The following is a 23,607-nucleotide window of genomic DNA, read 5'->3' on the forward strand; positions in this document are numbered from 1 at the left end:
GTCAACATACATATATATATCTTCCTCGACATACGAATGGGTGTCCTAAGCACCGCGAGCCCGTGCATCGCCTGGTCAGAATCCTCCAGGATCCTCCTTAGGTGTCCTGGTACTTCACTCAGGGACCGCTTCGTCGGCCCTCGCCCATCATACCAGAAGCACACCATTTTTCACCATACCTAGGCTAGTCAAGACCTGGGCAGGTTTTTGCCGCGTGAGCTGTCCCTCAAACACTCCCCCGCCAGCTGTTGCAACCGAACTTCCCTTAGATAAACATATATGCCAAATGCTCCCTCCAGCATTCTGGCGTAAGACAATCCTTTAAGAAAACAGGATTTCTATGCAAGTTTACAGTATTGATTTTGTTTGAATACTGTGACATGAAAAATTGATATCTTTCATTTTCAATTTTGTGCATATTTTGATGGTTTCTCAATGGTAATAAGGTGGAAGCTTGTCCAAGAAGATTGCGGCGTCCACAATGGAATAACGACGTGATGATGCGACGGCTTGGCGGCTACCTCGATAACAGCATTCTATCTTTAAATATAATGGTTTTACTTGATTTAGGATGTACACATTATAAATGCCACAAGTATGCTTAATAAATACTTTGGTATGGTAGATAGGCTAGTGATGTGGAAAATAAAAGTGGGCCTTCATGCTCACATGGATTTTTATTGTATTATTAATATGGTATTCACCATAAGGCTACAAGTTGGGGAGTGTGGAAGGCATGTGGAGGAGTGTGTGTAGGTGCATAATTGGGAAAGATTCTTCTAGAATGCCTACATGGAAGAGGAGAATTCCGCCATGTGTAAGTGGGATCTCCAAATACATGCCACTTAGGCTTGGCTATTATCTCATCACACTCTCAAAGTCAAAAAGTCTTTAATTTAATAATCAATAGAAGACTTAGCCTAAGAGGACAATTGATGGTGACATCTACCCTTATGATGTCACTGAAGGGTTTCTACCCTTATGATGTCACTGAAGGGTTGAAGATTTTTATGTTGTAATTTATAACAATGGAAGAGAGGGTGATTCTCCACCTATAAAAGGAGCTCTCCTCTCCCTTTCAAATTAAGGAATGAGCCTCCTCAATTGAGTATTTTGTGTCCTTGCCATTCTCTTATCTTTCAAACACTCTCTTTACATGTGAATATCTCATTTAGCATTAGCTCCTCATGCTTAACCTAATTTTTGACCTCTTTGATGATTCATGATAAGGGGGATAAGGAGTTATTATCTTGGTGGGCCTGTGACTTCTCAAGGTAGCCCTTGCCTTATTGCCGCCCTCCTTTGGAGGTACCAATGGTTTTAGCGGTAATGAGCATGCGAAAAGACTTTGGAGACTATAGGTAAATCTTTACGATTGTCCGCTGATGAGCAATGTTAACCCTTACCCTCTAGCTTGAATCATGAAGGAGATGAAAGGCAAGAGGCTATGTGAAAATGGAGGTTTCATGCAAAGAGAGGGAAGTGCAGTTTTTGTGGTCCAATATCCAATTTTCAACCGGTAATTACTCATCACTCGGGTGTTGGTTTCTTAAATTGATCATATGGCTAGGAAGCTCTTTATATACTCTTTCCACTCATGTAACTAATTTCTTAATCCCTCACTTCATTGATGATCAGAATTTGTCCCAAATTTGCTAACTTTTAGGCGAATTTTGGCAGTTTTATAGTCTTGTAGTAAAATGCTCATAACTTTTCGCTCGGTTGTCCGTTTTTGAAAGTTTTTATATGGATACAAAGCTCTCTTCAAGCTCTACGCATCTATTTAATCCTCTTTCACATAGCCTATATAGATTTAAAACTGCAATTCTCTGTGTATCTCTATTTTTATAGAATTTTGGCAGTTTTATAGTCTTATAGTAAAATGCTCATAACTTTTCGCTCGGTTGCCCGTCTTTGAAAGTTTTTATATAGACGCGAAGCTCTGTTCAAGCTCTACGCATCTATATAATCTTCTCTTGCACAGCCTATATGGATTTAAAATTGCAATTCTCTGTGTATCTCTGTTTTTATAGACTTTTGACCATTATTTCTTCTTAATCATGTTAATTCCTCCTAATCTCTTATCAAGAGGCAAACCGCATGTGTCTTATCCTCTTGTAAGTGATTGCTATATTTATTTTCTTTAATATATTCCGTCCAAATCTCCCAATTTGAACGGATGAACCTTACCAATATTCCCCGTATGTTTGCGTTCACATAATCCTGAGTCGGAAGATTTTCTTCCAACAAAGAATCGCCCTCTTGTTTGGAGTTGCAAGACTGGCAGAAATTCTTGCTTCTTCGGAGCCTTTCATCTTTCCTTCCATGAATTATGATCTCACCTTTGATGTGTATATCTTTATCTTAACCTAGGGAGAGAAAGGGAGGTAAGGAGGCTGTAAGGTTTCATACAAGTGTGTTTTGATTCTAAGAAGTGACCGAAGTCCAAACCCCAACTTTGTGTCACAATACCATGAATAAATCTTAAATCTGTATCCTAATACTTCTAAATCCAGGTCTGAATTCCAAATAGAATTCCTCAAATTCTGTTAACTTGATCCTCAAATCAAAATCAAAAGTCTTAACTTAGTTTCAGATTCGGTGGGAGATTTGAGTACATTTTTCCAAAACTGGGCACATCGTCATTGATTAACATTGACGAAGGAAGGTCTTGGTCAATAGTCTGAATAAGAGTTTGGGTCTGGAAAGGTTCTTCCTAAACTATCTTTCTCGAAAGGTACTATTTCAATTTCTCTTTTTCTAAATTTTGTTCGACGAATATTTGCTTACAGATTTGTAAAAATATGAATTTCTTATGAGGAATAAAATAATCATTTATCTCAATCTCCGACTTTGATAGTTTAATTGAATTTTCTCAACCATCTTAGTGAATATGAGACGGTAGCATTTCTTCTCATAAATTATCTACTTATTCATTTTCTAATTTTTATAAAAAATAAATAGAGGATTATGAGAACCCTTATTTAAATATAATCATTCTATATGCATCTATTTATGCATAAAATCTAGTTCTGATGAACTCACACTTTTAGCATCATTAAAACAGTGAATTTTACTCATAATTCATTAGTTTTTGACCTTCCCTCTTGCAAAAGATTGGTGGCCACTCTTGTTTCAAATAAGAGTAGAACCCTCAAACCATCAAGCCAAAGGAAAGCTCTCAAATTCATTAGTAAGTTGAAGATTCTTCTCTTTTCCATTTATTTTATGGTTTTATATGATTTTTGTCTTCTCTAAATTGCAAATGATGTTATGCCTCATTGAAAAAAGGCATTCCCCTCTCTTCTTTAGTAAATCCAACCATTCTTTATCCTAGATGTTTGATTATTGGATAAAATCAAGTTTTTTATAATGTTTCTCTTAAATAAGTAGAAAATGTTTACATTAGAATGAATTAAATACTCTTGGTGAACTTCTAATTAATTTTAGTAAGTAAAAATTGAAAAATGGTTAGCCATACAAAGGAGGAAATGGTGAAATTTTCTAAAAATTTGTGAAATAAATTTCATCTTTTATTAATCAAAAAGAGTAATCCCCATTGTTAGAGTATTCTAAAAGTGTCATTTTCATTCATGCATAGCAAGATGCATATTAATTAATTTTTATAAATGAATGATTTTCAATAGAATTAAATTCTATGAAAGATACTTATTGATAATTTTTTTTAATTATGAAAGTGTTACTTTCTTCATTATGGATTTTTATGCATAAAAGTATATATTTTTTATTACAAAAGAGTTACTTTCATCATATTGATTTTTATGCATAAAAGTATGCATAAAATAATAATTTTTATTATAAAAGTGTTACTTTTATCATAAATGATTTTTATGCATAAACATATGCATAAAAGATAATTTTTTATATTAAAAGTATGATTTTCATCATAAATAATTTTTATGCATAAAAGATATTTTTTTATATTAAAAGTGTGATTTTTATCATAAATAATTTTTATGCATAAACCTATGCATAAAAGATATTTTTTTATATTAAAAGTATGATTTTCATCATAAATGATTTTTATGCATAAAAGATATTTTTTTATATTAAAAGTGTGATTTTTATGCATAAACATATGTATAAAAGATATTTTTTTATATTAAAAGTGTGATTTTCATCATAAATGATTTTATGCATAAACCTATGCATAAAAGATATATTTTTTAATATTAAAAGTGTGATTTTCATCATAAATGATTTTTATGCATAAACATATGCATAAATGAAATTCTTTCATGATAAAAGAGTAATTTTCAACAGTCAGCAATACCTGCAGATGCGATAGATGTGGAGGGGTCAGTGTAGGAGGCCGCCTCGCAAAGGAGATGCTGGCAATGAACCCTTAAAGCCGAAGGAGACTGCTAGCGATGGTGATGCACTCACTGATGACGATGGCATTGGCTGCTTCTATAGGGGAGGTCGATGAGGAGGCAAATGGTGATGGCGATCGATGCGGAGGCAAAAGCAATAGGGAACTGACAAGTAAATCACACATGCAGGAGAGGATTGAGTACCTACCATTCTGATGTGTCATTCATGCATTGCCACTTATGATCAGTGTGAATGGTGCTAAGACCACATGGTACGATAAAAAAAAATAAAAATAAATCAAACACATGCATTAGAGGAGTACCTACCATATTGACATGTCATTCATGCATTCATTCATAATCTCTCTCTCCTTCCAGCATATTCATTTTGCAAACCTATTTATGATCTCTCTCTCTCTCTCTCTCTCTCTCTCTCTCTCTCTCTCTCTCTCTCTCTCTCGTGCATATTTACAATCTCTCTCTAACTAATAGGAGCCAATAGGAGAAGATTACCTACCATATTGACATGTAATGCATGCATGAGACCTTATAAATGCCATTTATGATTAGTACACACCACGCACATGGTGCTAAGACCACCACAAGGGTCTATAATGGCCCGAATCTCCCTCGGGACATTCATTCGTGTCGAGTTCCCTGAGAGCCCTCCCATCGCCTCTCTACCCTTTGTGTCGTCCCTCTGCATTGCCATCGTTGCTCTATGTGGCCATTGTCTAACCTTTGCCTCCTTGCTATTGCCTTGGTGTTGAGCTCCCCTGCCACCATCATCATCATCATCACCATCGCCAAAGCAGGTATTCTTGTAGTGCCTTATAGCTTGTTATTGACCCCCTTTTCTTTTATTTTGTTATCGAGGTCAGTACTAAGCAATAAGGGGCTGACCCCTTTAAGTCTCTTTCATAAAAGGGCTCAGTACCAACAAGTGGTGAGGGGCTCGCGGACATTGTGTAAGCCCCCTACCACTCGGTACTGACCCCTTCAAGTATCTTTTGAATGCTAAGGGGATCATGGGCATCCCTATGGCTCCATATGGCCTTGAACTGAACCCCTTTTCTTTTCTTTAATACACAAGGTGTCAGTACCAAGCGGTAGGGGGCTCATAGAAATCACGTAAGCCCCTTATTTCTTAATACTGACTCACTTTTTTTTAAAGGATCAGTACCAAGAAACAAGGGGCTCCCAGGCATCATGTAAGCCCCTTATCGCTTGATGCTAACCCCCTTTTGTGTTCTTTTGTTTTTGGGGTTAGTACCAATTGATAAGGGGCTCACAGGCATCACATAAGCCCCTTATCGCTTGATACTGACCCCCTTTTGTTTTATTTTATTCTCAAGGTTAGTACCAAACGACAAGGGGATCACAGGCATCACGTAAGCCCTTTATCACTTGGTACTAACCCCCTTTTGTGTTCTTTTGTTTTTGGGGTCAATACCAAGAGACGAGGGGCTTGCAAGCATCACGTAAGTCCCTTACTGATTGGTAATGACCCCTTGTGTGTATTAAGTGTTCTTGTCCTAATTGACTGAAATGTTTCTTTAGGCATGTGGAGGAAAATGAGTTGGGCATTCTCTTGTATTCGGATGACTAGGCGCGGAAGATACTTGTGTAGAAAAGCTATATATGTTCTTATATAATGCACATGCCCACCATCGTGCTCTTGAACTGTCCTTAATGTTCAATGTAGAATTTCCTTTTGAGATCATCAAGACCTCTCGGATTGTTCTCGGTGACCGAGAGTAGGATTATGAAGAGATAGTTTCTGTCAATATCGTGACGTCGGATGGTGAATGATATGTTTATCCATCTAATTTTGTGGATAAACAAAGTCATGAGGAGAAGGCTCAACCATTTTCTTGGAAAGACTCCCAAGTGTGCCATTAGAGTAGAGGCAAAATGCCCAATACACTCGAAGAAGTGTCGCCTCCTCCGATACAGTTATGGATTTCTTTGTTTTTTGCATGTCCTTACTGACGACTCTAAGCCCTAGACAGCAGATTTACCAAGCAGTCAAGTACCAATCAAGGATAATGGAGTTGAGGAAGAGGTGGCTATTAATGCAGCGCAGAGGAGAGGGAAGAGGCCGAAAAGGAAACATTTCTAGCTAGTCCCTTTTGATGTAGGACGTATGAGTATAATCCCATTAGAAGCCAATCCATTTAATGAGGATGAACATGGGGACTTGCACTTCCTTGTATGCCCAGCTTTACTATGGTAAATCAATTTGATTATGTATTATTAACAAACATAATGCATCATTTTAATATTCATGTGAAGACTATTGCTTGACTGCTTTAGCAAATTATAGTGAAGCAGACATGGGATGGGTAGAGCAAGATGTTGACAAATACCTCCTAGTTGATTCTACAGTCTAGGACTGAGTATTTTCTTGGCAAGGAGATTCTAAGGACATGTTCAATGAAGTAAGGAGATATAAAACCAATTGCCTTCCAAGGATGAGGCTACAGTAATTAAAGTCTATCTTGGTTTGGCAGAGCTGGGCAAAAATATAGCACCTAGCAAACACGAAGATAGTAAGTCTACAATCCCTTGTGGATGAGATCCATGTTTGAGGGTGATGAAAATCAACAGGTAATAATAGAAAATTTTTTGAGCTATTAGTATTCGATTTACATGTATTTTGTCGATTAAATGTCTTACATTGTTACTAGGTTTTTGTATATGATAGATGAATTTCTATAGAGAGCAGGAGGCTCAAGATCATCCAGTGCTAGCAGTTCAAAATCAACAGGTCATCACGTCGAAAGGATGCTGGTCTCACTAAATATATAAGATATTTGAATCATCAAAAGGTACATACAAATTAAGACATTGACACTTAATTATAACTGATAGTTAGTTGATTTGAATCATAATGATTATAATTTTTATGTGTAGATCATTATATTTCATAAAGAGTTCTCAAAAGACAATGCAAAATTTTCTTTACTCGCATTGAAAGTACTCTTCAAGTTTTGTGTGGTGGATATGATGTTCCTTTGAGTTCTTAGAAAATGGTGCTGGTTGAGAAACAATTTGCATTGCGGGTGTTTTGTTAAGGGCATGGTTGTCAAATGCTAAGATGCCCTTACTACTTGTCATACATAGCTTAGGCTATTGCATTGGGAATTAAAGATCCAGACACACTGCCTCTTTATGGGAAAAGATATCTGACAAGGACAAGAAAGAGCTGGTGTGTTCCTCCTCCAAAACTGTTGCCTATATAGAGGTGCAACTGCCAAGAATATATCTCTTGAAAGATGAACTTAAAGAAGAAGAACAAGAAGAAGAAGAAGAAAGAAGACCACTAAAGAAGATCAAGCCCACCTCCTCATCATGCCCACCTCCTCCCAACCCTGAGTCTTGACTGATGCCACAACTTATTGTTGAAAATAATAAACCGCTTCATTGTCATGGGCTTCAAAAAAAATAATCATCTTTAGCATGGGCTTCAAGAGCTTCACCACTAGTATTTGTCTATGGGCTCCAAGTGCAATGGTGTCTTGGAAATGCCACCGTAAAAAGATGGCTACATCTTCATCAACATTGGCATAATATTTTCATTACTTTGATTTTGTGGGATCATTTATGATCAAGGACGAAAAACTCTCCCAAGATTTATTTGTGTTTGTTTGTTATATGTTATGTACTGCCTTAATTTATAAAAGGCAATGTCATGTTCTTTTATGTGCGTTGTTGTTATTATTGTTGTCATGTGGTTGTGACCTAATTCTCATGTTGTGACTCTACCCAAGTGGCACCTCTATAGGCATGAGAAACTGGGACATGAGACCGTGATTTATCCTTGCCAATAGCAAGAGAGATAGCCCTTGAGGAGGGTTTGTTGGGAACAAGGTCTTGTCTATGTGTGTTGTATTATGAGTGTGTATCCTATTCCTTGTTTGTTCTACCCTCAAACTAGGCTATGGGCCTAAGATTAGTCCTTGACTAGAGTGTGGCAATCCCTTGAGGGGGAGTGCTGGAATGTGTCCAATTGTGTGTTTATGTCCCCGTGTGTGTGAACAGCCCATCCAAAGACTGCTTCATCGACAATCCATGCTCTCATTAGGGGAAAGCCAACTTGCAGGTGTTACCTCAAGGAAAAGCAAAAGAAGAAAAAGGAGAAGGCTCACATTAGGTAGAGGAAAGCCACTTTGTGGTACCAGGTGGCATTGAAGATTTTGATGATTATTATGCATTTTAACTCTTTTGTACACTCCCTTTTTTGGAATATAAGCCTTAGTTTTTATCCATTCCCTTGATTATTTGTAAGCAAAGAGTACACACACCCTATTGTTATAAAAAGGGGGGCCTCTATCTCATTGTTTCAATGAGGATAGTTGTAGGCTAAATCCATGTATGGAGTGTCTTTCACAAGTTTGGGTTAAGGGGGGGTTTGTTGGCAATAAGACCAACTTGTAGACCCTATAATTTTTAATTATTTTACATAGTATATCTTTTAGTTTGAGATCAAAGATGTAATCCACCCATAAAATTCCATAAGTAGTGATGTCATCCCATAAATGTATCGCGTCACATTGAGTGTACCTCTCATGGCTATATAAGCACTATGTACTGTTGAGAAATGTGGTACCAAAAAGCACAAGGAAAATATGGAGTGAGTGTGAGAAGCCACATCACTAAGTGAGAATTATCCCACATTTAAGAGAAAGGCCATGTCGTACTCTCCTTATATAAAAGGAGGACATTTCAAACAATGGAATACAAGCACAACATCTCAAGTCTTTTTATGAGTACAAGTTTCCATCTTGTAACCTAACTGAACTTGAGTCTAAACCTTAATTTGCACACACTCATGATGATTTTTCTTCATTTCTATCCACCTTAGATTAGGATTATCATTATAGTAAGTAGTGTGTGATTAGATAGTTGTCTTGTCTTTAGGAGAGCTCAATCCATGCTTTTCACATGGTATCAGAGCTTAGGTCTAGCTCTCTTAGTTTAGGTTTACTTTATTAGGAATAGATTATAGATTTCATTAACAAAGTGATTAGCGATCTCATTAATATTAGGGTTTCTCCTTTTAGGGTTGCTTCCCTTGTTCGTTTACTTGTATCCATCTGTCATCATCGTTTTGCACACTATTGTGCCATGGTGATTTGCTTGTTTGCCATGGTGATTTTCTTGTCAACAATCTTAGTGCTAACATTAGTATTCCCATTAAGGAGACGGGCCTTAATATAAGGCTTATCAAACCCTCTGCATAAATCTTATTAAAGCATCTCAGGTAATGGAAAAAAAGCAGCAGAGCGAAAGCCAAAAGTAGGGAAAGAGATGAGGGTTGTGTGAGAGGCACCAGTAGTAGCCAGGTGGAAGGAAACGAGGGTAGCAGAGCAGCATGCTAAGAAAGATCAGCAAGTACCCTGCCCATAGTCATCACCACACTACCTCAAAGTAAAAGAGCTACGACTAATATCCTGACCAATATCCTCTATAGGCTAATAATATAGGTAGTGCATTAGTAGGTGTGATTTTGTGTATCAAGAATCATAAGAAGAGGAGGTCCTTAGAATTGCATTTTTTTTCCATCAGAGGTGGTGAAGAGCTATTTTGCGTTGTGATTCGGTCATCATCGCCAGATTTACGCACTATCTATGCTACGACATAAAACATAGAGTCTTTCCAGCCCCCATTGGATTTCTCTAACTAAGCATCAAGAGGATTTCAAGCCTCTATATAAAAAAAAGGCTACAGAGTAGGGAGGGCGTAGCACCGAAGTTGCACACAACAGCAAACTGTGCTTATAACAAATGCAGCAATGTTACGAGACTAGCACCACGAAAAAATTGAAAGGAGATAAGGTTACTTTTTATTTTGGAAAAAAAAATAACAAAATATTTTTTTTGCAAAGGTTAAAAATCTTATCCTCTTTTAAGAGGCGGTTCACATGCAATGCATGAAGGAAGGAAATATCAAACATTAGCATGGTTTTTGTATTGACATGGCATTCATCAAATTGGGCATTGAAATCAAATCAAGCATTTGCAAAAACCTTCACAAAGCAACAATCAAACTAATGGTCAAACAGGCCAAAGGAGCCAACAACAATGAAGAAGATACAACATGTTCTGCATCAAACGAACTCGGCATCGACAAACTCTCAAAAATTATCATGTTGTAAGCGGCCAAATGAGCACGCTAGTGTGTGTGAAAATGAAGAGAAAATTTCTCGTAAAAATGCCGCAACCAAATGAGTATGCGAGCGTATGTGTGCATAAACAAAGAAAGAGTGTATTTACACCAAATATAAACATGACCAAGCATCAACAAAGCAACAAAGAAGCTACCGACCACTACCATCTCTTAAACAAAAATGTGTTGGTAAAAAATCCTTTTTGTCTCGGGTACCAGGGAAAAGAGTTCCTAGGCCCCCTAGCCGGATATTCATGAAAATTTAACGCCAGTCACACCACCTACACACCTAATATGAAATTGCCTTTTTCACAGATTCAGCTATCTTTAAAACAATCATTTAATGAAACCATAGTGTCACTGATCATAATCCTCCAAAATATCCGGTTGAATCCTAATTTCCAATCATTTCCTCATCGGTGTTCCTATGGCATCATTGGCAACCAGAACGTTCAACACTTGTCCCTCAGGGGCCTTTTCGATAGTTCCTAGCTCATAGTACCCAACAATATAATCACTTGAAAAAATCAAGATGGAACCCTTTTACGACTCAAATCTGGTGTTAAATGATGATTACAACATATTTATCAGCATAAATTTACCAAAAATTACATAAAGCCAAGTGTAGCTAATCTGTACTGAATGGTTGGAGCACCTTGAGGTGTTGAGCCAATTATTGTCCATTGGGGATAACTTTGCAGTGAACGCAGCCGAGGAGAAGGAGGACTTCTACCTTCTTAAGTGCATAAAAACCGTTTATGTAGCACCAAGAGTACTGAAGGACCTTTGGCATAACAAGATCGTAAGAGGTGGATTGCTAGTTGAGGGCTTGTACTATGCCCAGGTTGAGGGCAAAGTTGATACCTATACCCTATTAGATCAGACACCACCGGTGATGATCTACTCGCATCTTGTTAGAGCCATACGGTTCCCCATGGAGGCTATCCCTGGCCTCCATCACCACTTTAAACTATCCTCAGAGATATATGAAAATATCTACAACAGTATGCCATATGAAGACGGAAGTGACCAGGACGGGAGCCATACAGTGTTTACCCCAACTACAATTCGAACCACTGGCAACAGTTGTAATTCTCTTGAATAGAATCTTGCTTGTGATCAGTACTGTCTAATTCTCTTGATTAGAATCTTACTTGTGATCAGTACTGTCTAATGCTATTGCTGTGTTATCAATTTGGTACTGTGCTTTATTGTTTTTAGCTTTGCTATGTTTTTGCAGTACCAAATTTTGGTATTGTTCCTTTTTGTTTTCACCCCATAACAGTTCTAAACAGCACTAAATGGGTACAATGAAGTTTCAACAACTCCCAAGCCAAACCCAAGCAAAATAAAAATAGTACTAAAAAGGGTCGGATTGTACCAAAATAGTTTTAAACAACACTAAATTGGTACATGAAGTACCAAAAACTACCAAAACAGTACTAAAAAAGGTTGGATTGTACCAAAATAGTTTTAAACAACACAAAATTGGTACATGAAGTACCAAAAACTACCAAAACAATACCAAAAATGTAGCAAAGTAGTACCAAAATAATATCAAATAGTAGTAGAATAGTACCAAATAGTACCAAATACGTTACAGACAGTGCTAAAATGGTAGCAAATCAGTACCAAAATAGTACCAAATAGGTTACAGACAGTGCTAAAAAGGTAGCAAATCAGTACCAAAATAGTAGCAATATAGTAGCAAAATAGCACCAAATAGGAAACAAAACAGTACCAAAACAAAACCAAATAGTAGCAAAATAGTACCAAAATAGGTAACAAAACAGTACCAAGACAAACCAATGACAAACCAAAACAGTACCAAAAGGTTAACAAATCAGTATCAAAATAGTACCAAAAGGTAACTAAACAGTACCAAAACATGTAAATTATGCCAAAACAGTTGTAAACAGCAATAATTTGGTACAATTAAGTACCAAAAACACACAAGACTCCCAAAAATACCCAAAAGACCCAAAAACTTGTCACAATGAAATTCCAAACTAGTACCAAAATAGTGCAAAAAGTACCAAACGAAACAAAGAAAACAAAAAATACCAAAGATAATACCTAGATAGTACCAAGATATATTTAGCACTACCATATAAGACCAAATAAAAGCTCAACTTCAGTACCAAAACACTTCAAAAGAGTACCACATGAAGCAAAGAAGCACAAAAAGTACCAAAGTTAGTGCCAACATTGAACCCAAGATGTACCTGCAATACCTTAAAGACTCTAAAACTTGTAGCTAGAAAGTACCAAAGCAGTATCATAATAGATCAAAAGAGTTTCAAATGAACAGCAAAGCACCAAAAGTACCAGTCTCATGGGTGCAACCAATTATCCAAGACAACCAAAGGTGCCCTATTAGACTAAACTCAGTAACCTGAAAGTACCAAAACAGCATAAAAATAGTTCAATAGAGTACCAAATGAAATAAAGAAGCACCATTAAGTACCAAGAAAGGCACCAGCACAACACCAAGTGTTATAAAAAATACCAAAACAAGTAAAGAAAGTACCAAAACAGTTCAAGAAGTTCCAAAACCACCAAAAATGTCAGCAGATAAACCAATCAAGAAGTGAAACATGCCAAATTGCCAAACCATGTGCAAATTAAACACTATCAATAGTCAAACACAATGCAATAGGCCAGAAATACAATACCTCCTGCTGTTCAACCTCCGCTTGGAGCTTTTGGATATTTTTGAAAACCCCGTGTCGTCGCAACAAGCGCCGACTTGCTCCGAGCTCAGCCTCCACCTCTCTGATCTCTTCATCCGGAACAGGGATTTGTTGCTGAAGCTGAACAATGCATGCTTCTAGGGTATTGATGTCTTCCATCAAACTCTTCGCCACGTCCTTTCTACCTTCATATACCACTGGTCCTTGTTTGCTTGAATAGAGGCCTTCAGGCTTCTGAGGTTTGACCATCCTGGATGTGACACTAGGTGTGCCAGTCTTTGCAGTAATGCCTCTAAATCAGGTAGGTAGTCAGCAATTACCCCTCTGCCAGCATTCTCTGGTTTTGTGCAGATATTACTACCACTTTGAGTCATCCGGGCCTTCTTATCTGAATGCAAGACACTGCCAGGGGAGGAAGCATTTTGCCTCCTCCATGCCTCAATTTTACGCTCAAGCCTACCACTCCTAGATGATATCATCTGCAACACTCCTTCCCCAAACCGGGCCCATGCTACTTTATCCCTTGCTGGGTCTTTTTTCACTGCATGGCATTTCTCAAAAGCGTAGCACATAGCAAATTTGTTGGTCAATTCACCACATTTAAGGGGGCCCCTGATAAACTTTGGAGAATAGAAGTCTGCAGTCTTCCACCAGTTGTGGCTGCAAATGGTTTAAATAGATCTTGCTGTTCTTTTGGTACTTGAACTTGAATACAATTAACCATTGCTCAGGTGGCATGTCCTCATCAGTCAAGTCCTTGAAGAGTTTGCCCTCAAGACTGAGACCGTACTCTTCATGCAGGTCCTGTGCCGTGTAACAGAACGTGGTTTGTTGAGGGTACTCCTCCATTTTGTTCTTACCTAAAATGTGTTCAAAACAAATCAGAGAATTGTTGACTCCTATAGATTAAATGTGGTGCCCGACATTGTGTCTAATGTGAGGTGATGCCCTACAGAACCAATTGTGGTACTCAAAGAGTACCAAATTTGCTACTGCAAAGTACCAAATATAGTACTGTTCATTTAACTCTGCAAATGTCAGTGCAGGGAGTGAACATGCACCATTTACTTAGCACATGCATATGCCAATCAGAGAATTGCTGACTCCTACAGATTAAATGTGGTGCCCGACATTGTGTCTAATGTGAGGTGATGCCCTACAGTACCAATTGTGGTACTTAAAGAGTACCAAATTTGCTACTGCAAAGTACCAAATATAGTACTACAAAGTACCAAATATAGTACCAAATTTGCTACTGCAAAGTACCAAATATAGTACTGTTCATTTAACTTCAAATGTTAGTGCAGGGAGTGAACATGCACCATTTACTTAGCACATGCATATGCCAATGAATAGCGTACCACGTCTTGACTTGCTGGTAGATTTTGATTCATCGTCATCGAAGAGGAGTGAGGTCCGTTCGGAGTCGACCTTGCACTGTTTTGCACTTGCCCTTGTGTTGGGACTGGCTATGTGCTCCGGCTTTTTTTGTTGGGGGGGTGTGGTGGAAGCACCCTTCTTGTTGCTGCTGCCAAGAGGCACCATTCCCTCCTTTGCCTTCACTTTCGGTTTGCATGTTGAAGGTGACGCTCTGCTGGCAGCAGCTCCCTTGGCCTTTGGGGTACTCATGGCTAGACGATTGATCAATGCGAGCTCTAGAGTAGAGCAACTTTGCTACAATCAAATACAGGGGGGGGAGAGAGAGAGAGAGAGAGAGAGAGAGAGAGAGAGAGAGAGAGAGAGAGAGAGAGAGAGAGAGAGAGGGATGGTCAGAGGAAGGCGACCAGACGACGCCCGCTTAGTTCAAACACAAATGAGCAAAAACAATAAAAAATTGAAACCACTACCACCACTCATGACACCACTACTCTCACGGGGTGGTACTGCACAAAAGATTCTCAAAAATCTTAAAAATAGTTCCTAAATACAAACCTTTTACCCTCAAATTCCCCCCCCCCAAAGTACCAAAAAGGTGGAAAAAAAATTAGCCCTTTTTTTGTACCACCAACCCTTGCTTTCACCCTGCAGCCATTCCCTAACCTTTGTCTTATCATTTGGCATACCCTCAAGTGATCACACTGCAGCGTGAGAGTTGTCCAATAGCTTGACAATGTGAGCCTTATCTGTGTCTTTGATGCATGCAGAACCTATCATATTGAGCTTTTCCTCTGTGGCCACATGATTGGTTGACGCATGCCATGGGAGGGAGAGCACCGCACACCAAAAGGCCTCACCGTTGGAGGGATCAGCAATCCTTGCATATTTTGATGTTTTTCCTCTATAGAGAACTTCTATCTTTCGAGTCACATTCTCCCTAGTAGCAGACTCGGCAAGTGGTCCATTTGATGCCTCATCAATTTTTTGCTCCATCTCGTCCTTGAACAAGAGCCAAGTCATAATCTGGATTGGCAAATGAAACCAACTGGGCCTTCCTCTGGCAGACGCACTCTGCATCTCTCTCTCAACCCATTGCTTGTCCTCATTGTCCAAATATGCCATGAGAGTTGTTAGGTCGGACTCTCCTAATCTTCTAAGTTGAAATAGACGATCACCAAATGTGGTTGGCACAAATGCATAATCATGCGTCCTACAAAACAAAGAAAAAATATGTTAATATTCTTGAGTACAAACAAGTTACTGACATGGAAGGAGACTCTGATAACAAATTAACTTACTTGTTCAACCTGGACAATGAAAACATAAGCTCACCCACATCCCTTTGCTCGAACACATAAAATTTACAGAGAACACAACAATGCATGGACAAATCCCCTTGAAACCCTGTGATAAAACACAAAATTAGGAAGGACAAAGAAGCATAAGAAACTATAACATCCCAATGAGAACTCACTTGTAGAAATGCAGTCCATCCAAACATTTTATCGATTATTACCATCAAGAATATGCACCATTTTTCGGCTCAAGTACGGACCCCAATCGGGGTCAAGTGCAAGAGATTCCTCAAATTGTTGATTCACAGTCCTCCAATGCTCATCCCAAGATTGCTCCCTCTCTTGTGTCAATGGTGTCTCCTCCCCTTCCAAGTCCATAATTGATACTGTGAAAGCTCCCATGCTCTCAATGTACCCACCTAGTTTTTTGAAGCTTCAAGTAAGAGACTTATCTGTTGAGAGAGAAACCTTTTGGATTGCCTCCGTCTGGATCATCCTACAGAGAGGAATATGTGGAGGTGGACCTAAATTTGACTCCTATCCTATCTAAGAAGGCTTGTGGAGTAGATGTCTCAAGAATCTTCCCAAAAATATCAACCTTATTTTTTTTCTGCTTGCTTCCTTCAGTTTTGGTTGTGACAACTGTTTCTTCTTGATCCTCTAGTGGATGTGTGTTCTCTTCCCTCTATATCTCTCTCCCAGTATCCTCAGTATTCTCACCTTCGTCCTCATTATCACCACCTTGAGTATTCTGACCCTCATTTTGATCACCTTTATTTTCCTCAATTGCCCCCAACATCTAGCCATTTGAAAGTACAACTAAACCATCAAAAATACAACCCATTTTTGAAAATGCTAAAATATCTCAAAAAACACTATTTTTTAAACTAAAAAGAGTATGAGCTCCTAAAAAGCTTAAAAAAAACTGTTAAAAAGTGCAAGTTTTACACTTCAATACTTTGAAAGATGATAGAGCTGCTCATAAAATCACACATTTTTTGAGAAAAAAATACTCAATTTGCAATAAAATAATAATGTCCACAAAATTGGTTACAATGAGAGGTCTTATGCCTCTCGTGTTAAATCTTTGACTTTCTCCAGAAGAATTTTTTTGGTTTGTTCTCGTAGATGACCCGACTTTTTCAAGGTAAAACCATAAACAAGAACTTCCACATCCTCCATGCTTAGGCTATCCACGCGACGTTGACTACGATTTGCTTTCTTTCCCTTTTTATTTACTCGAATCATCTCTGGATAATATTTTCCTGATAATGCATCATCTCCATTGACCTTGTACCAGTGGACCTCAATTGAGCTTACTTTTCCATTTTCCTCAAGGACTTTAAGTACCTTTGCCAACCAAAAAGGACATCCGCTTTCATCATCTGTTGCTAACACTGCAATCATTGCACCTACAGTGAGCTCCTCAATATTTCCTTCCCACATTTCCTTCTCTTGCAGTCGTCGTTGACTAGTCCTTCTAGCACCAACATACGCTTCGCGAGTCTCCCCATGCACCAATGTTTGCAATTCTTCAGGCAATTCTGTTTGTTGATTTGGCATTTGAATATTATCATCACGGTCTTCAAGTTCTTGTACTCTCCAAAGAAAGGGCTCCAGATTTATCAGTGATCTTGAATTGCTTTGAACTTCCTCAATCAAGATTTCTTGCTCATGAAAAAATGTATTCCACCATCCAAGTGAGCAAGCTGGAAAATACACATGTGCTGATTGTATGGTCTCTTTAATTTCTATCAAACATTGCTGATAATTGATGGGTCGCTTTTCTTTTTGAGCTTTTGCTGCTTCAATGCTTGATGCCAAAAGCATTTTTGCTGCCTGAAGAATTTGTCGTTCTGGGACACTGAGTAAAAACTTCAAACCATCCTGAGGATGCCATGCCTCTGAGTTAGAGTACTTCTTACACCACAAACGTGTTTCAGCTTCTTTTTCTTTTATTTTGAATTGATGTTGGAAACTATGGTCATTAAGCTGAGCGAATGCAGGGCTTGCAAAATCTCCGCCTGTTGCAAACTCTCTAAAATCATAGGTGCCTTTCAAAACATGAATTTCTGGCGTAGGATCATAAGCTTCTTTAAGAATTATGCACACCTCTGGAAGGTCAAATGCACTTTTCCTAGCAAGTTTGACTGAAAACCTACTAAACATCTGATCAATTTGATCATGAGTGTGACCCACCAACAAAAATCCAAGTTTGACCTTTTTGAAAACTTTCTGCTGCACCAACATACTCAAATAAGCAAGCACTATTTGATTTTTGTTTTCCCTTGCCGTATTATCTAGCTGCACATAAAGTGTGCTAGGTAATTCTCCTTGCCATTCACTTACTATTTTCTGAATTATGGTGATGGTCAAGTTAGGGTCGTTGTGTAAATTTGGAAAGTTTATAAAAACTTTTGACGTCATGATGCCATTAAAGATGAGGGCTCCAACAACGTGTAGTTGTATGAAATTCTCTTCCTTCAAATTCTTTGGAGCACGCATAAAATGGGGTATCAATGTCTTCTTTTGATCCATTCCATCTATGACTAATCCCAAATACATTTCTTTCTGCTCAAGGCACTTCTTTCGATGCTTTGCTAGCTTTTGACGCTCTGTACTTTGTTGTTCTCGATGAGCTTTAAGTGCTTGTAGAATAGGACCTGAAAACTCAAAACAATGTAAAGCTAGTTTAAATTATACCACTTGGAATTCTCATTCATAAATTAAAACGTACAAAAAACACAAATCAAACATACCTTTTTCTTCAAATGTCTTTGCAACATCTCTTTTGGCTTTGAGCTCTGCACAAATTTGACAAATCCCCATTCTAGTTTTCTTGGGAATTTTCACATCAGCAAAATATTGTTTCCAAACTCTAAGAAATGAAGTAAATGAAAGAGATGACATGTTTCTTCCTTTCAACGTTTCCACGTAGAGGTTGTAAACTTCTCCCTTTGTAAAATTATCAGGCAAATGGGTGAATTTTGAATTTGGCATGCGCTCACCATTGTAAGTGACAAATCGTTCCATCCAGCTCTTGAGAAAACACAGCTGAGGAGTCTCACGTGTACTAAATGAGTACCGTGAATCTTCTTCCACCCGTTGCAACTGCTTTAAGATCTTTTGCATCCGCTGATTGCTTAAACAAAACACTTGAAAAAAACACTTTCGACACACAATCGTGCCAGAAACTGTATATTTTATCTTCTCTCCAGACCTTAATAAAAAACCATGTAATGCTGTATTTTGTTGAGCACGTTTTAAAGCAAAGAAGTTTTCACGTTCCTGCTTAATTTTTCTGAATCCAAGTGTCCTCAAGCAGTTTTTTTTACAACAATACACCCTACATGCCTCTCTCAATGCATTGCGATGCAAAAACTTGTCTTTTCTTCTCAAGGGAGTGGTTGTCTCCACACGAATAGGCTGAACTAATGATGGAGAAACTGGAACATCGGTATCAGAATTTGATAAATTAGCAAATAGTGGGCTTGTAACATCATCATCACTGATAGATTGGCTCAGACTTTTAGGAGTGAGTACGGATACAGGCACTTGAAAAGAGCAAAATGAGCTTGAGAGAGACTTTTGTTGCCCTGCCATGACTAGGAACTTCACACCTCTAAGTTTCTCTAAAAAACAATGGTCTAAGCTACAAAGTGGAGTGTAATCTCAAATCCAAATAACTTACTTTTAATGCTTAGATTCAAAAATAATAATATTAATATAAATATTAAAATTTATTAATTATTATAAAATATGGGACTTAAAAGATGAGAGGAAGTCCTTTTTAGAGACACATTCCAAGGGTCTGCCGCTAAGAGAGCCACAAGAGCATTTTTTTAAATTTGGAGCATTTTTCTTGAGTTTAATTCTGTAAGGTATGCATTTTCTTGATTACTTTGTTATTTGTTACAATTTTGAATTTTTCTTTCATTGTCATTTGGTTCAAAGTTTGCTACGAGGAAATTATGGCTAAGAAGAAAAACAAAAATATTATCTAAGGAGGTAAGTGATTTCAAAAATAGACTTTTTTTAAAAAGGTATTTTTTTGAAAGAATTGTTTGTCTTTTAAATACACAAAAATACCAAAACGAAGATTTCATACGTAAATTAAGAAAAAAAGAGGTTGAAAAAATAATATTTTATAAAATAAAGATTTAATCAATAATTTTTAAAAATTATAATGACTTCATTTTTTAAAAAGCTAATTCTTGTGTTGTATTCTGGAATACAACACAAAAATCGATAAGTTGCCATGTTTCTTGTGTATTAAGTAGTTTGTATTCTAGAATACAAAGCTTGAAGTCACATTTTTAAAAATTTAACACTTATGCACTTTGAGATTGTATTCCAGAATCCATTGCTTGTACAAGTTGTATTTTGGAATACAGCTTCTCTCAACACTTGAGTTGTATTCCAGAATATGAAGCTTTTACAAGCTGTATTCAAAAATATATTTTTTCTCTGTACTTGAGATTGTATTCCAGAATACACAATTTCAACAAGTTGTATTCTAGAATACAACTTCTCTGTACTTGAGACTGTATTCCAGAATACACAGTTTCAACAAGCTGTATTCTAGAATGCAACTTCTTTCTGCACTTGAGTTGTATTCCAGAATACACAGCTTCAGCAAGTTGTATACTGGAATACAACTTCTCTCTACACTTGAGTTGTATTCTAGAATACAGAGCTTCAATAAGCTGTTTTCTGGAATACAACTTTTTTTTACACTTGAGTTGTATTCCAGAATACACATCTTCATCAAGTTGTATTCTGGAATACAACTTCTCTCTTCACTTGAGTTGTATTCCAGAATACACGGCTTCGGCAAGCTGTGTTCTACTGTAAACCAAACTCAATGTAAACCATTAGAATAGACCTTCATGCAAAAAAGATTTGCTTTTTATCTAATTTTAGAAGACATGCAAAGAAAGCAAAAGCTCTCGAGTTCGCGTCGCGCGCGCGACTAAAAAACAGCAAACTGTAGTTTTCACATAAAAAACAGAGGAGGAGCAGCCCGGGAGTATTTCAATCAGGCGTCCTGGGGTTTTACCCCCCTTTTGAAGCCAACGGAACGGTCAGAATCTCCATCAGAGCAACGTAGCAGAAGATAGATTTTGGGATAAAGCAAAAGCTCTTGAGTTCGCATCGCGCGCGCGCGGCAAAAAAACAGCAAACTGTAGTTTTAATATAAAAAACGGAGGAGGAGCGACCTGCAAGTATTTCAAGCAGGTGTCCTGGGGTTTTACCCCCCTTTTGAAGCCAACGGAGTGGTCAGAATCTTCATCAGAGCAACGTAGCAGAAGATAGATTTTGGGGGTAAATTTTTCTCAAATTGAGTTCAAGAAAGAGGTTCTGTAAGTACTTTGATGATACAAAGGATCCTAATTGTTTTGGGTTTGATCTATTCATCTCTTAGTGCTTTCTCCTCTCTTTTATATCTGTGTATTGTGGTTAGAAGCTTCTTGTGAGTTGTATTCTGGAATACACAGCTCTAGAAAGTCATTTATTGAAATTCAATTACAAAACACATCTTTGGAGGAAACAACCTGTTGTATTCTAGAATACATCTCTCTCTCCCTCTTTTTCTCTAGTGTGCTGAGGAGCTCTCTCTCTTACATTCCTATCTCATGTTTGCTTACACATCTAGGTCCGTTCTTGCATGGAGGTTAACACTCTCTCTCTCTCTCTCTCTCTCTTTCTCTCTATGTCTATTTGTTCTCTTTCACTTTTTGTCTTTCTCGTTTGTTTGCCCTACATACACATTTACTAATCTTAAATGTTGTTTCATTTAACAAATCATATTTTTGAAAAATATGATTTTATCTCTATTTTTTTATCTTAGCAATGAGATAATGATTTTTTATTGTCTTGTTTAGGTTTAAGATGGCCTCACCAATACGTGATGCTCGAACTTCTAAGAAGCAAAAGAAAAGTAATCAAGCAACTGCATCTGTCCCTGTGGGTGGCTCAGGACGTTCAGGAGTCTTGACACCTTCTCGATCTCAACCTGCTCCAGTTAGTCCTCACTTTCAAGCACCTCGAGTGACTGTGACTCTTCCAAACCCTGATAGACGTCCAAGTGAGCCAAGAAGACAACTTTTAGCAGCTCACCAGTTTCCAGAGTTACAAGATCAACCACCATCAAGCAGAATGGTTTTAGCTACTCATGGACTTCCTCCATCATCTCAAGGAACCACACCTTTAACTCAACATCAGCAGAAAAAGTCCTCAAGCATGGAAGCTACAACTCTTTGGAGTAGTGCAAGAGGTAAAGCACGAGAAGGATTTGCTTGGACAATTCAATTTGGCATGGTAGGTAAGCACAAGACAATCGTTGAGCCAAACACACCTTTCCTTTCTATTGCGGAAGAAAAAGGAGACTCTGAAAATACAAAGTATTTAACTTATGGTCGCATTGTTGAAGTCAAAGAAAGTATATCTCGTGGGATCATTCATCATCTGGTAGACAACAACAAAGGAAAGTTTCTTGCAGTTAGAGTTTTCTCTGTTAATTTTCGGCTTGAAGAGATGAATCCTGTTTCTACCCAGCAAGAGTTTAGAGATGCAATGATTACTCGCAAACGGGTATGGATATCTTTCTCTCGACCTTTTTTTCATTAGTGTTAAAAAAATTTCTTATCTTTGTGTATTCTAGAATATGTAGAGAACTGTTATTCTTTTTTAAGTTTGTTTGAGTCATGTCTTTCAAACTTATATATTGAAATACGTAGAGGTCAAGTCAACTCTAGTTTGCATGTATTCTAATAAACATGAAGTTTGTCTAGTCTAGTTTGTATGTATTCTAGTATACACGTAGTTCAAAAAACTTCTTATCTTTGTGTATTCTAGAATACATTGAGAACTATTCTTTGTTTTTTAGTCTATTTAATTCTTGTCTTTCTAGCTCATATCTTGAAACACTTAGAGGAATAGTCAAGTCTAGTTTGTATGTATTCTAGTATACAAGAAGTTTGTCTGCTCTAGCATATGCTAGAATGCATTCTAGTATACAAGAAGTTTGTTTTGTTTAGTTTGAATGAATTTTAGCAAGAAGAAAGTTTGGCTTACTTTTTATGTCTGGTTTAATGAGTTTACCATGTATTCTAGTATACAAAGAAATGGTTAAAGTGTTCTTACTTTTACATAAGTTACTCTTTGGTTCTTACTTTTAAGTTCACTCTATCAAGTCTTAAAATCCTCTTCTACTTAGAATGACTTTTTCTTTTTCTTTTTTTGTAGTCTTTTTCTGAAGCATTTCAAGAGCATCATGATAATTTGTACAATTCCAACCACTCCACTGATGATTCTGATTATGAAGAGAATGAAGGTACAGACATAGATGACTCAGAAGAAGATGTTGAAGTTCTTGAAGAGACTTCTGGGTCAAAGTCTCAAGATGTGAGTGATACTTTGCTTTCTGGACCTGGAGCTCCAAAGTCTGATCCTTCAGAATCTTCTGGTCTTAATACCATAAGAAATAAAGCCAAAAAGTTTCATATGGTTGATGAGAGACCCTTAATTTTACTAGTGTCTAATATAGAACGTCCTCCATTAGATCCTGTTTCAAATAAGAGACCACTAGAAGTTCGAACCATTGTCCCTGGACATGTGAGTAATCTTAAAGTAATGATGAAGGAGAAACCAACAACAAATGTTTTACCCCTTCTTGTTCTTGTGGATAAGTCTTCTTGTGTTAAGAAAGAGAGTTTTGAGAGATCAAAAATCAAT

General features: G+C 37.5%; 1 protein-coding gene across 1 annotated transcript; it reads right to left on the reverse strand.

The window, feature by feature from the left end:
* Positions 1–13,356: 13,356 nt before the first annotated feature.
* On the reverse strand, positions 13,357–19,561 carry LOC147609374 (uncharacterized). The gene is made up of 4 exons (XM_086787958.1): positions 18,630–19,561; positions 17,895–18,533; positions 13,920–14,058; positions 13,357–13,858 (listed from the first exon to the last, which is right to left on the reverse strand). The coding sequence occupies exons 1-4, from the start codon at positions 19,471–19,473 to the stop codon at positions 13,357–13,359; spliced, it is 2,124 nt and encodes a 707-aa protein (XP_086644084.1). The 5' UTR covers positions 19,474–19,561.
* Between the last annotated feature and the right edge of the window lie 4,046 nt (positions 19,562–23,607).

The sequence above is a fragment of the Cibotium barometz genome, chromosome 51 (genome assembly GCF_041138505.1).
Source record: "Cibotium barometz isolate CiBa-2024 chromosome 51, ASM4113850v1, whole genome shotgun sequence".
NCBI classification, from domain to species: Eukaryota; Viridiplantae; Streptophyta; class Polypodiopsida; order Cyatheales; family Cibotiaceae; genus Cibotium; species Cibotium barometz.